The following is a 16,276-nucleotide window of genomic DNA, read 5'->3' as shown; positions in this document are numbered from 1 at the left end:
CAGTGTTCGTTTGATTTAATTTAATTAAATAAATTAAATTCAATTTGAGCTCTATGTTGTAATTGTAGGTACAATAAAGACTCATTGTCCAAATTATTTGTATTAACATTATCTTTACTCTTTGTCATGAACGGTTTCAATAAGCTCGTTTGCCATTTTATGTTCCAGAAAGAAATCCTAATGATTCAATAATTATTTTCATTAATCATTAAAATAAGTGACATCGACTTCTGTGCTTTTTTATAATTCCTTATAATTTTTTATACCCCTGAGGCAGCAAATAAGCATATTGCCCGTCTAATTGTAAGAGGTTCCTGTAGCCTATAAACGCCTGCAATACCAGGGGCATATCGTGATTTATCAATTCTGTTTAATAACTCTTGCAGTATTGGAATAGTTGGTATTCTGTATTTTATATTAATTGTGAGTACATAACGCAGTTGTTTTATACATTTGTACAAATTGAAAAAATACGAGGCTTTTTATAATGTCCTTCTAATAGCTAAAAAGCCATTCGTATCTGTATGTGATATACTACTTCCCAAATTGTAGCTATTTCACTAATATAAAACAAAATCCATTCTAAAACTAATTTGTAGTTTTATTAAAATTGCATAGAGAGTATTTCTGTTCATACTTCACAATTTATTTCTTCCATGTAATCTAACCTTACTCTTGTTGGACTGTCTAAGACCATTTTCTACAAGTTGCAAAGATAATGTTTGTACTGTGTATAAGAAAAACAGCTAGATATCAAGGTAAATAATAGTTGATTATTCATACAGTTTAAACTGATTGTTTTGAAGGCGAGAGTCACATGGTACGAACATGGTTACAAACACATATACTTACTTAGTACTTAACTAGTTAAACATTCAAATTGTAAATTCAGTGGAGCTGTTTACCGCGGTCGCAGTTTACTTAGCTGACTAGATTTCTGTTTGTCATAACTTACGTGACGTTTGGCATTTGGATCTACATTGAGACAAAGACTAAAATTATCTCGCTCTGTATTCGAAACAATTTTATTATTGCAATCTAAATATTTTCATTGCGAATCCACGATGCCGTGTTGTCGTCTAAATATAGAAGCGACCTGGCATCGTCCGATGTTGGTACATCCCGGTTTTTGCCAATGATTCGCGGTGACAAACAGTTATTGGCCGTATTAATGTTATTTGTCATTCTTCCAATGCTCTATACAACCATTGGCCACGGTCATTGCTCCATAGTTTTATGCAATTGACTTACAGGTTTGCCAGCTGTACAGCCGATGTTGTTATCTTCCTATTAACGCCAAATTGATAATGTTGAAGCAGCGATATTTCTAAAATTGATGTAAATAATTTATTCTGATATAATATATACCATAACCAATATTTTATTATAATTTATAACCTTCCACACAAACGTATTCTAAAATTATTTAATACATTTTGTATTCTGAACGTTAGAATATTACGAATAATTTCCAAGTCTTGCGAGTAAGTTCCATTAAGTGTCAAAAATTAACACCAAATAGTTTTACGAGTTTTACAGTACAAAACATGAGATAAACCTGGCACTTTTGAATCAACATTAAGAATTATATATACTTTTTTTACTTTAATAAGTAAGTTATCTGATTTATATATTTATTCGTGTTTCAATACAATTAATTTTAATTCAACACAACAACAAGAAATCCTGTTTAAAAAAAAAATTACCCATACCAATGTGAAATTTAGATCATCGTTATTACAGCCGAATTGGAATTCTCATTCTAATTTAGATATTTACACAAATTTATATGAAAATGCTTGTTTTATTAAATGCATAGACAATAAATACATTATAAATAGTAAGTAACCTTTAAGGATTTCATAATGATCTCATGAGTAAACATTGTTTTTGTAATAATATCTACAGACATTCAAAGTTCCACCAAGTGCCGATATTCATGACTTTTAACGTATTAAAGATTTCGTTTAAACTTTAATTATAAGACTAATGGTTAATATCAAAAACAAATATTTTATAAAGTGGTTAGTCCCAAGAACCTGCAATCGTGTTTAGTAAACAGATCTCTTATTCAATCTGCTGCGGACATATTCTCGGGTTGTGCCGTGATTATCCACTTTGCGAGCAAGGCCGCAGTCTCAATAGAGTCATACAAAATAAACATTTCGCCCAGATACCTACTTTATAGTGCTGCTGCAACTCTTTGATAATTTTATAGCTCTTCTATGCTTTTTAAATTTGCTAATATATTTGAAAAAATATAATTTTTATACTTCTTTCGAGCTGGTCGTACTTCTAAAATTACTCTATTACGATTTTTTTTTATACAACTTAGAATGGCAAACAAGCTGACGGCCCACCTGATGGAAAGTGGTAACTGTCGCCTATAGACACAGTACCATGAACATAACAGTTTGTTTCGCCCATGAACCCCATTGCCGCGTTGCCATTTCTGAGGACTCAGATGTTATTCCTCTGTACCCAGTAAATTCACGCTATATCCCACCCTTTAAATCGAAACACAGCCATGCAAACACAACTGCTTCACGGTTGAAACACGAATGGGACAAAGGTACTCTGTTATGATTTGTATCAAATATTCTTTTTTATGAGAAAGGTTCTCGGCTCGCCAATTTTTACACCGTTGATGTCGATTTCGCTATTAAACCATTCTAAAGTAAATATTTCATGTTCTAAGTTCAAAAATTATTTTTATCCAGTGTATAATTTCTTCGCCACCGGTACTTTTGTTTTAAGAACACTGATACTCACGTCTCAGTGCTCTTATCATACTGAGTCTCACGTCATTGACTGACTGATTTTGTGATTCCAAGTTTTAAGATTACTAGTCAATATTAATTCTATTCATGATTGAAGTCATTCTCTTACAAAGCAAAATCTGTTTTTTTATGGGTGATAATGTAATGGTAACCCCGGCCGCGCTATCGGTATACACCGGCGGGGCACCAGTGAAGGATGATAGGTGAGGATGAAGCAGGTCAGTTAGCCCATTGTGACGAATTCGACAAGAATTGTTTACGGTGGTTTCCAGGGGGAACCACGTGGCGGTCGACCTAATAGGGTACATTGCTAGCAATGGAGCTGTCAAACTCCATTGTTAACAATCCCTTTCCCCCAGCAAAATCTATTTAATTTTCCAATTAGAATTAATTTTCATGATACGCTACAGCTATGAGTAGTATATCTAGAAAATTTCAATTACGCAATTTGAAGATAGAAACCGAGAGGTTTATCTTAAGTATTTCATCAAAATTCGACCTACATTTAAAATACTCCGGTACTATTTGAATTGTGGTTGTGATATAGCTCTTATTATTCACTGGCTTTAGTATAAATGCTGCAAGCTTTATATTATGGAAATCATTTAAAAAGAACGATCGCTCTACTCTTATTTACGATTGCTCGCATTTAGAACAGTAGATGATTATAAATCAAAGGCTGTAAGAACTCTATTGGAATAATATAACGGAATAAAATAATAAACTAAAATTTGTTCCGTAATAAATATATGGACTTTGGACAGAATTGATTTTAATTACATATTATGGAATTGTACCGTAGATAGATTTTCATTACATCTTGTATGAAAAATACATGTATCAAATGAAAGTGCATGCAGAAAATTGCAAATAGAGATAAATGGAAGAGGAAAACATATTACGTCGTCTCCAAATAATGGACAAAAAAACAGGAATATCATGAGTTATTTGTCTAATACTAGTGGTCGCCCAGTGGTTGAAATTCGACCATAATGTACATATATTGTAATAAACGAGTTTATTATGGTTATCTTTGACATTCGGTAAAACTATAGACAAATAATATTAAAGACAAACAATAATAAACTATTTTCAATTTGACTTTGTTTTGTCAATAACAGACAGACTTTGTCAATAAATAAAAGAGTATAAATGTGTGTGTGTTTATCAAATACATAGTAGTGTGTGTATTGTTTTTTTTTTATATTGATTTAATGTATTTTTTATGCATAATAAAAAAAAATTATTTGCATTCGGCACTCCTTCTCTGCATGTATATAAAATGTAAGTGTGCCAAATTTCATACTCCTCCAGCCGCGCACTTTTTGTAAGAAGGGGTACAAAGTTTATGCTTCACGTATTAATATATACTTAATCTAATATAGTAATTTCTATTGTATTGAATAATTATCTTTCCTTTCCAGGTTTTCGGCACAGTGGAACTGCCGGACAAGCCGATCATGCTGCCCCCCTTTGTGGAGGCGACACATTGCCTCGGCTACCACCTGACCCGCAAAGGGCGGGCGGTCGCTGATCGAGTGGTCTCCGTACTCGGCTATGCGTGCCCGGACATCACATACAGTCCCAGTTTGTACCCCATCACTGCGGCCCTGCTGCATTTTATGCCTGGTGAGTGTTTTTATACTTTTTTATTGTCGATACTACAAAACGATCTCGGGTACGTTTTAAGTCGGTTGTTAAAATGCAGATAGTAAAATTCTTAGATTGACATTCGCTCATTTACGATGTAGATTCTGTATTGAACACACTGAATAAACTGAAAAACTAAAAGCATATAAAATCAATAAGTATTTACTTGAATGATATAAAAAATGTATTTACGCATGTTTAACTGTATATACCTACATGGCTTTATTGATATGAATATTCTACGTGAATCAACCATAATTAATCTTCTAGTTTTGTATCATTTACTTTTATTATTCAAACGTATACCTGTTTCTCATGGACAAATATTTTAACATTCTCAGTACTCTCGTCACCACGACGTTCTCCGAAATTCAGGTCTAATCACATAGATAATTTGTATCTTTTTGGCGGTAACTTTTATGTCGACAGCTTTTGTTTTTATTCTTTCTAATCTATATGACTGTTGTCAATGTTTTGAACGATTAATAAGTTTCAGCCAAGGCCTTTAGGAAAGTTTGTTTCATAATTGCCGTATGTTTCAGGAGTATATTATTAAGGCAACGTTTTTTCATTGTTGTCTATAATTTGACATGAATTTATTAACATTTCAATAATTAGTTATAGGCGACGGTTACCACTTTAGATCAGGTGGGTCGTCAGCTTGTTTACCATTCGTAGATGCATAAAAGAAATAGAAAATACTAGTAGAAAAGAAAGTAAAGCTGGCTGATTAAGTAGTTTAATTTTTGTTTCGTTCTATTTATATTATGAATTGGCCATATGATCCTGGCATAGAATAGGCCACCCCTTCCTTTTCCGTGGTTGAGGGATGGGCAGCAGTGTCCGTCTTAAAACATCACCAAAGGCCTAACTGCGGCTGCCAATCCGCCTGTCAACCATTGCAACTACTGGCAAAACCCTCCAACTATGGGGGAGGCCTATGTCCATTGATGGACGGATAATGACTGTGATGATTGCCTTTATTTATTCAAATTTATAACTAAATTGTCGAGATGGTGTGTGTCTCTTGTGTTAAGCTCAATTAATTGTTCATGTAGACGTTGTACTCGTAGACTCATCCACTTGTTTGTACTAGATGTGCGAATGCAAACCGTTAACTTCAGGGGGGAAAGGGATTGTTAGTAATGGAGACTGAGAATCTCATTGCTAGCAATATACCCAACCAGGTCGACCTCCTCGCGGTTCTCCCTGGAAACTATCATGGTTAATTCCTGATGAATTCATCATGGTGGGCTAACTGGCTTGTTTTCATTCTCATCTTGCACTCTTTACTGGTGTTACGCCAGCGTATCCCGTTAGCGCAGGCGGGGTTACCATGACGACCCAACTTCATGACGTGGATCGTCTCGCTTATAAATTTTGCTATTAGGTATTAGGTCTATTAAGGCTATCAGTTCTCATTATCATTATTAAACAAGATTTCATTCGTCTTATTATGATGATGATATCGGTCGTTACTCTCCACTGCTGAACATAGGCCTTTCCCTATTGGGATGGGAGGGTTTTGCCAGTAGTTGCTACGCTTGGCAGCGTAGTTGGCAATCGCAATTAGGCTTTGGTGATATTTTAAGAGGGACGCTGCTGCCCATCTCTCGACCTTTAAGTTCCCATAGTCGCCAATTACCGACACCCACGAGAAAAGAATGGGTGGTCCATTCTATGCCGAGACCACATATACTTATGTTTGCTATTAATTTCGTCACGATTGAAGAACCCATTTTACTTTTTTGGGGAACAAAACTCCAGTCGCATTACTTAAGCTACTTGTACACATACGATACTGCGTTATCACTTCAGATAATTTAAATCTAATGTATCTGTGAATAATGCTGTCTATTGTCATTATTGAATTGACGATTTTTTTTTTTAATTAATATCAATATTTTAGTATTGCTTGATTGTTAACCGTTAATATCCTGATTATGTTTTTTAAGTTAGCTTTTACATTCATAGTAATGCCCTTTCTGTCAGAGGTTTTCTATTTTTATTTAAATCTAATAACTAGATTAATCAAATCAATCAGCTTCATTAACTTTTAAAATTAATTAATTTGTAAGTTGTTGTTATGTATAATACAAGTGACTAACTACGTAGTCAGGTAATAGCCGGTTACATAAAGCATCCTTTCAATTCTAGAGGCGTCACAAAATTTACAGTCGCTCTCGCCTTAATTCAGTAATAAGTGCGGGGGGCGATAATTGAACTCGGCAATAGGCAAATTGCCGGAGCATTCTGTCCCGTCCATATCTCAGTTATCAATCTAGATAGCTAGACCCATTGTGGCCTTTAATATCTCGCATTAAGATCTATTCTTCTTTATATTTTAAACACGTCCCAGACTAGTGTTATTAGAATCAAAATTGTTCTCTCGTCCGATGTAATACAGACTGAAATTCCGTTGCAGTGCTACCGAGCTGTCGTGATCACCCGACATACTTGTACAGACGTCGTCAGTTGCCGGTACGGCACAGATTTGCATTGCGTCCGTGCCGTCGATTTCGTACGTCTCACTTCCTCCGTCGCACGTTATCGTATAATTGATTGGAATGCGACCAGATGTATTCGGTATCAATATGAAATGTATTTTCGTAGATGCTGACTATGTTTGACAAGTTTTATTTAGGTCACACGACAAAACTCTGTGAACTACGAACAAGCGACATTTTATACGGACTGACCATTTATCACTAGACGCGTCGCTTGATACGTGAAGAGGCGGCTGAGGGCAACAGTGTCAATTTGGTGACCGGACGGCTCTAGAAGTGACAATTTCCTGCTCTTCCACCTTTGTTATTCTTTCATAACACGTATGACTAATTTTTGAGACTTCAAAACAAACATTTGTAAGGGGTTAGAAAGTCTCTATAGGAATAATATTGCAAGGGTCAAATACATCAGAGGGCCTGTTAACAATCTGTCGGTACCTATTCATTTAGAATAAAAGAAACCCGTTTAATATTGACTGTCATATATTAATGCACTTTTTACTAGGGGTGGGTAATATATATATATATATATATATATATATATATATATATATATATATATATATATATATATATATATATATATATATATATATATATATATATATATATATATATAGTCACATATATTGGTCTAATAACAAATATTAACTTATCAGTTATCCAGTTTATAATATCGAAGAAAAATCTGCTCGTAATGAATCGTTCATCAATCAAAAAGCTCGTGGTCATCAATGTCCAGAAGAACTTAAATATATAATATCGGAAATTACCTGTCTCTACATATACTCCTTAGAAATATTGCCACGAACTGTCACGTCAATATTTTCATATCCATGAACGTGTATATATATATTTGACTAAAGCGTTAGTAACAGCATTCACGAGCGAGACGAATTCAAAACTTCAACAAAGCAAACACGATTATGTTGTTATCATAGACACATCTCACTGTTTGCGTCATTATACTGTGTCGTTTTGTGACATTGTTCAACAGAGCGTTGTATTAGTCCAAATTATATTATAATGACGTTGTGGGACGTAATACAGTGCGACGCAGTCTGGCATATATTGTTTGTGTTTTACTATAGATATCCCCAATGATTGTCTTCTGGTTGGAGTATCACATCTGAAATATGTTATCTGTCATGTAACTTTTTTTTTAACGAGTAAAGAGGTTATCGATTCGTTTGAGTTTTTTTTTTGTATGTTACGCGACTATGTTGCCAATTCTGAATCGATCTTATTAATTCTTTTGCTATCGATAGGTTTTTGCATTACAACCATGTTAGTTTTGCTACGATTGAAGGAACTAGTTTTGTTTGTGGAGCAAAATCCTGCTTGTTGCGGATTAAAATTACCAAGTTTACATACGAGTAATAGTTTTTCAGTATAAAATGTCTTTTTTTTATACCACAGAGGTGGCAAAAAAGTATACGGCTCACCTGATGGTAAGGGGTTACCGTAGTCTATGAACGTCTGCAATACCAGGCTATTACGTGCACGTTGCTGACCCTGAAGAAACTTCTTTACTCTACTTTTGAAGAACCCCATGCTGTAGTATCTTGGAAAAACCTCGACAGGGAGCTTACTCCATAACCAGAGCGTTCATGGGAGAAAATATTTCTGAAATCGCGTTGTATACGACCATATAGGCTCTAGGGTAGGAGGGTGAAATCCGTCGATGGCGAATTGTACGATGATAGAAAGTGGTCGTGGACATCATATTGAACAATGTCTCTAAGCACAATCCGTTGTACAAGCGATAAAACATGCAGTGTGAGACAAAATCTCTCCTATCTATGAAATTATTGGTTTGAATGAAAAAATAGATAATAATAACAATTTTGTTTCAAATGAAGTCGTCGTTCATTTAGAAGACAAAATGTCCTTATCTGTAGATAATCTCACTGATCAAATGTCTTATGTCTGAACATCTGAAATATGCTACATGTCATGTAACATTATTTTGTTAGTACATGACTTTGGACAATTATGCAAGTATTTGATTTGTAAATTTACATATATGGAATATTTGAATATCGTGCGGAACAACGAATAATATGGTTTCAACGGGATTTGGATTTTACTTGCCTTTTATCACTAAGGTACATGCAATGCCACATATGCAATCCAATATTGCCGTGTACTGCCGGCATAGAAAGGGCCATCTTTTTCTTTTTCCGTGGCAATCGGAAGAAGTGGCTAAGGGAATTAAATGGTGGAGGGATGGGCAGTAGTGTCCCTCTGAAAACATCACCAAAGACTAACTGCGGTTGTTAACTCGCCTTCCTTCTTTTTTTTACAACACGGGGCAAACGAGCATGCGGCTCACCTGGTAGTAAGTGACTACCGCCGCCCATGATCACCCACAACACTAAAGGCATTGCAGGTGTGCTGCCGGCCTTTTAAAAAGGAATATGCTCTTTTCTTGAAGGTTATGTTGTCGTATCAGTTCGAAAATACTGCCGCTGGAAGTTGATTCCAAAGAGTGGTTGTGCGTGGAAGAAAGTGCCTTGAAAAACACACGGTGGAGGACCGCCACTCGTCCAGATGGTTGGTGGATGAAATTTTTCCTTACCTGCTGGTAATACTTCTAGAGGGACCTGTGAATTGCAGTGAATGATTAACGACTGATATGATGGTGATGATGATGTGATGGTTGTGTTTTATTATATTCAGCTGCATATGTTTGAAATGTTGTATGCATTTTGCTAATGTTATGTTGTATCTGTAATATACTACAAATATTCTTCTATCGACATTCAAAATTGCAATATTGTTTACAGTTTTTTTTTTGGTGCTGAAATTACAGGGTATGGACACCTTAGGTCTCAGTCGTATCATTGGCATCCCACTTTTTTGTGATATCCATGGTTACTGTTCACGTATATATATGACGGTTACCACTTTCCATTAGGTGGCCTATCAGATTGTTATACCAATCCGCATAAAAATGTAAAACTCCTTAATTTTTAAATTATTTTTATAAATATTGTAATTGTTGATTAATACTATAATTGTTGTGTTGATGATACCAATATTTTAAATGCGGTACACGCTCGTGACACGACCTTGGGTTATCAAAAGTCGTTTGACGGACAGACACAAAATAATTTACTAATTATTTGATTACTATATATAAAAAAAAGAAATAGAAACACAATATAAAGGGGTTTGAATGTACCTACCGACATAAATACGTTTTAATTTATCAAATATGAATACATACTCAGCCCGAGTATAAAATAAAATTAACTCTGCTCTTTGGAAGGTATTAGATTAGATTAGGCTGCTTCATTCCGACATTTTATTGTATCGAGTATGAATTTTTTATATTACAGCTCGACTTTCGATTTTTCGTATATACCTATCACAATCAGGTTACAGAAGTTAATGGCATTTTTAAGCGACTATCAAAAGAAATATGTTCTCAATTGGGCAGATTTTTTTATGAATATTGTAAGCTATTATATTGACTGAACCAACTTTAATAGTTATTTTTGTAATCCATAGAGTTTACTGGAGTAAACGAAAAAAGGCAGTATTGGTACAATATAAATTAAAAAGAAAAAGATGGTTGCGAAGCAAAATCTATATACCAAATTAAAAATTTAATTTTGAAATATATTTACGAAACATTGTTCTTTACCAGTACATATGTGTGTTCACTATAGTAGGTTGTTTCATTTTTGTGTGCTTCTCTGGAAACCGCTGGATGTAGAAATTGAAATTTTTGCACACGTTTACGTTTATACGTTTCTAGTCTTTTCATTTAGTTTCTGCGTTGAAGTATGACAGATACGTAGTGATTATTGGCTATACATGCCATGACATTCATCTTAGTCGACGCTTCTGATTTTCTACAAAGATGGAACCATTGCTGTCAAAATTACGCGTATTATTTATAATAAATTACTTATGAAATGGGGTGCTAGCTGGAACATTTGTACGTATTCCCTGTGCTACAGCGTTGGTACTGGCAGTGTAGTAAAATGTTGATATGTCGATAATTTAATAAAACAATAACTCTATAAACAGTAATAGATTATGTAGGGTGATTCTTAGCTTGTACAGGATCTATGTCACATGATAGTTCGCATGCTCGCTGACCTGTAATAATTCGTAACGTCCGCGCAGTGACTGGATTATACAATGAACTAAATATTACAGTCAAGGTCAATGTCAAAGATCTGGCAACGGATTAGAGCAATGCATAATCAAAGTACATAGCAATATTAATTTTTACGAGAAAAAATAAATTTAAAACGGCACGTGATTAAAGTCATCGACATAAATTCGGTTTTGGTCGTAGTTTTAGTGTTTGGCACCTCGCCAGTGGCTTTGTCGATTCAGGAACCGGCGCAGACTGTTCATTCAGTAATAAACTTATCAATATAATGCAAAATTTAAATAGTTTCTTCAAACTCTTAAACCATGTCGGTCAATGGTGATGTTTACATATCTGGTTGTCTTTGTTCTTTATCGGTACTTGAAATATATGAATATCTAGAGAAAGGGGAAAAGGGATTGTTAATAGTGGAGTTAATTATTGCTGAATACATCACGGTTGGCCAACTGACCAGTTTCATCCTCACCTATCATCGTTCATTGTTGCCCCGTCAGTGTATACCGATAGCGTAGGCGGAATTTTAAAGATCTTTATGGAATACTTTACGTTTCACCAACCATGTGCCTTTATCTAACAATACAAACTAATGCTTATCAATGATTATAAATACGATAAGTATGTACCTACGTGACGTTCACTAACTTAGCTTCGTAGGTGGATTTGTTGACTTCAATTCATTATGTATTTAACTTTAATTGCGTAGTATTAGATATTCTATGATTGTATGCTGGTATTCGAAACTTTTTGTGTTTAAAAACTAAGATAAACAAAGATTCAATGTTAAGTGATCCATTCCATTACTTGAAATTCAATTAATCCGTTACAAAGGACGAAAGGGTCTGGCAAAAAGCTTGAATCAAATCATTACATGCTGTTTGTTCGCGTTCAAATGCAGTCGAGTGTGACACGCCTTCCTGTTCCGCTCAAACACCTTATTTCTCTTACAATCACACGAACGCTTTTGATCACAACACTTTGTTGACAACATCACGTCTCATCTGAATCTTGAATCGCCTTACATTTATCTTCAATGACATGGTTTATGTCCTTATAAAAAAAATAATTTAGTGTTTCTACACATACTTTTACGATTTTATAAATTAGACCTAAAATTGGAAAGTTTTAGTAGAATTATAAGTGTATATTTGTTCAAAATGATGTCATATATCTATATATATTTATTTTTTTATACAACTTACATGTAGAATGGCAAACCAGCTAACAGCCCACATAATAGAAAGTGGTAACTGTCACCTGTACGTATGAACATCTAGAGGTACAATTAAAGTAATTCTCTTACTGTATGTGTGTTACGTTCTCGCCTTTACTGTCTTGCATTCATTAAAAACTTCAAGAGACAAAGTAACATATAGCACCAAATAAGTTTTCAAGTTACACCGACATAAAGCAGTGTTAAGTTTTATACGACCGTGTGAAAATCCAGAGTAATGGGACTGCTTCGTATCGCGCTTAACAAGTTCGCTAAAAGCCTCCCTGCGAAAGTGTTCCGCTCACAAATTCTCTTTATATGCCTTTTATATACTTGTATATGTTGCAATAATCTCGCCCATTATTATAATATCGAGATCCATGTTTATTAGGTTTATATACGTCCTATTTCATATAAAAATTCATATATTTTTTTTTACTATGACCGAATGTTAATTTTTATTGATAGTATTTGTCTTGGTTAGAGGTTTGTTTGAATCGAAGCATTTGGCGTTTCATTGTTTCTGCCTACCCTAATGGGAGACAGGCGTGACAGATATGTATGTATGTATGTATTTGTCTTTCTTTACGTCTGTGGCATGTTTCCCAAAGATTAATATCTATGTTTAATAAAACTTTATTTAGCTGTATAAAGATGATTATTTGTTTCCAAATTTAATATATAATGTAAATACAATGACAATCTTATTTCTGTGACTGGTTCACGGATTATCCGGATTATCCGACTCTCGTCAAATATTTGATGTTGTTGAGTTTGGTCTCAGTAATCAGTAATTGGTGACAAGCATGCTATTGTGAATTAGAGAGGTCAAAAAATCTGAGTTCAATTTAAAAATCTTGTTCAAATAATTTACAATACTTCATAAAATTATCCAAAGACATAATATTAACGTTACTATTATCTGTTACTTGATTGTACACATTAATATTGTTCACCGTGTACATATCATGTAATTCGTAAGGATACGGGTAATGCAATTATTGTTATCATTTCGTTTATGCTTCTTGTATTTGTCCGTCACAATAAGGCAACTCATTGCCTATAAAGTCGAAATTACATGTATTACGGGGACCAGTCACGAAACAAAACCCGTTTATTTCTATTTGTTACGAAGCGAGACCTTTTTATAGGCCTAATTCTATTAAATGGTTTTGTAAAAGAGCCTCATTGCTAGACATATTGATTTGAATTTGAAAACTTTGGTATTTAGAACTTACGGCTTTTCCAAGAAGTTTCTCTTTATATTAAATATTTAGCTGATGTGTATATGATAAATTTTCTAGCAATCGCCGTAGTCGAAATCGATTGGAAAAAGGTATTAGTTGATACGTTAGGTCTAGTTTTTTTTTCTATTTTAGTTCGTGTTCAGTTCGAGCGAAAATAATATTGTGTATTTTCAGTTTATATTGTTTATGCTTGTTACCACATAATTCCAGCTGTTATAAATCGATTTGGATATATTATATAACATATTAGTCCCTTAGAAATTTTATCAAAATCGGTTCAGTAGTTTAGTTTTAGAATTAAAATGCCGGAACAATTTTAAATTATCAGAATGTAGTTCATGATCAGCATTTGAACAGTGTGGTTGATAATGCCAAATAAAATTTCTGGAACCCACAATATATAGTTCATTAGGATATAAAATTAGATATTAGTTTACTAACTTAAGTATTAAAAATGTAAATCCAATCGGAGCACTACGGTATACAAGGCTAGAACTATTTCCATATGTGTAAAGGTCTATTTAACTATCACGAGTAACCCCCACGAGTGATATCATGCACAGCAAGGCTAGTGACTGCAAATATTTATAATTAGAACAAAAATGTTACGCCAACAGTGCAAGCCAAAATGAATCGGATAATAAACAAACAGTGCCAAGTAACCGAAGTAAACACAATAAAGTGCAAGTTTTAAATTGTTTCTGGACAGATAAGTTTATTGTTTCGACAAATGAATATATTACTGTCATCTCGTAATAAATTGTAGATCTCGACGTAATAATTCCACATCAATTCTGTCTGTTCTTACTGTAATAAACCCTTATTGCTCGCCTACAATGTATCACATGATACGATTCGACCTAGGCAAGATGGCACACCCACACAACTGTTGAATGCTCGGGCAAGTAACCTTTTACTCTTGACTTTGCTTCGTTATTGTATTTCGAAATGTGATTTTAAATTTGCCATATAACTTGCGTCTAGTTTTGCGATATCTTCGCCAATTTTGACCCGACTTTAATAATTCTTTTTGCATTCGGTAGAGTTTATGCCAGTGTTGTTCTCATATAAATTTTGTTACAATTGAAGTCACTAGTTTTTTCTTTTATTTGAAAAAGTCTTATATTTTTGATTAATAAAGGTATGAACTCAATCTGAGTTATTAAAGATCACTGAAAGTGAGTTTTTAAAAATCATCACAGTAATTTCGTTAGAGATCTACTCATATATATCGTACATTAATGGCAATAAAAAAATACGGATTAACTGAATTAGAACTAGAAACAAATATCGATATCACATCTTGAGTGAATAACGTAAGCTGTCTAACAATTGTAATGCCACTAGTATTTTAATTTCCTCTTTGTGTTGGAGATGATTTTATATATTTAAAACATGCTAGAATTTCTTCTGCGTCTCGTTAACTTCACGCGTTGATCTAGGTCAAGTTGTAATCATCTCTTGATGGCTTTTAATGTCTCTTGATGTTCTCGGTTCAGCTATTTTCAACGGCGTCCTTTCTTCATTATGTTCAAACAGATCTTGATTGCAAAATTTTTATCTTATGTTATGATAATAATCAATTCCAGATTACGAGTAATTTTGTAAGATCTACTTCAGAGATTACTCATAAGTCAACGTGTTGTTGCAATTTTCAAACATTTTCAAAAACTTTAATTTAACACATTTCTATTATGTTGCTGTATCCATTTATTTATTTATAGACATCTATTTCCTTATCTATATTTTATCATCATCGTTACAATCCTTTCATTGTCCACTGCTGAACATAGGTCTTTCTCCTCCTATTTCGTCTCAAAATTCGATTCCAGCTGCATTCATCTACAAGTACTTCGTATTTTACAAGAAAATAAATTTCTCGATTTTTGCAAAATTTTGTCTAAGATTGACTTCTTGATTCTTTTTGCTTTATTTTCGAAGTTCAACAGGTGCTTGCCTACAATATTGTAGCATTTGTTCGTTTTGTCTTTTATATCCAAGAGTCGCTGTGTGTAACTCCCAGTAGATTTTCCTTCATTTCAGCTTGCAAGTACTTTAACCTCGATCCCTGAACATCGTTATGTGAATTTAGGTCACGTCGCGAGTGCGACCTATTTCTCACTTCTCCGTTATTTTTTACTTTACTTTGTTCCATTGCATGTCTGCTGCAGTTAGTATTTACTTAATATACTATTGTTAATATAGCAAATTATTTAGTAGTCATTCATATACAAAGGTAATATTAAAGATATTTTTTTTTATTTTGTATTCATTTATCATGTATTATCTATATCTATTGATGCTTTTTATTGGTTTCAAAATAATAAATATAAGATTATTATATATTTTTTATCATCATCAGTAAAAGAATTTGTCCACGGGCGCCAGATTGGTTAAGGCCCTAGTCACGACTAAAGCCACTGTTTTTTTTGTGGAGTAAAAATTTTATTGCATTTTTTATTTATTTCTATTTAACCGTGTAGAATGTTGGATGTAATCGACTATGTAATATCTCAAAGATAAAACGAATCTGCAAAAAGCCAAGTCGTATGGCCTTGCATAGCAATATCGAGACAAAAACTCCACTCGCAGGCGTTGTAAACAGAGATGCCAGCAGCTCTATACATCAAAGCATCAGTTTTACGAGCATCAATGGAACCACCTATTGCGGCCATTTTTACTGCCGAGCTTGCCCGCGTTGCTGATCATTTAATGGCGTAGCATTTGTTCGCCAACTGGGTCTTGTTATT

At 34.0% G+C, this 16,276-nt stretch overlaps 1 protein-coding gene across 10 annotated transcripts in view; it reads left to right on the top strand.

Annotated features, from left to right (window-relative positions):
- Nucleotides 1-16,276, top strand: part of LOC113517007 (GTPase-activating protein skywalker) — a 119,525-nt gene that overhangs the window by 48,603 nt on the left and 54,646 nt on the right. For all 10 annotated transcript variants that reach the window (XM_052901980.1, XM_052901983.1, XM_052901982.1 and 7 more), the window contains one exon: nucleotides 4,205-4,409. In XM_052901980.1, the coding sequence (XP_052757940.1) occupies nucleotides 4,205-4,409 (205 nt within the window). The remainder of the gene's footprint in view (nucleotides 1-4,204; nucleotides 4,410-16,276) is intronic.

Source organism: Galleria mellonella, unplaced genomic scaffold (genome assembly GCF_026898425.1).
Source record: "Galleria mellonella isolate WM207_F2 unplaced genomic scaffold, CSIRO_AGI_GalMel_v1 utg83, whole genome shotgun sequence".
Taxonomy (NCBI): Eukaryota; Metazoa; Arthropoda; class Insecta; order Lepidoptera; family Pyralidae; genus Galleria; species Galleria mellonella.
This window is presented reverse-complemented; position numbering and strand designations above follow the sequence as displayed.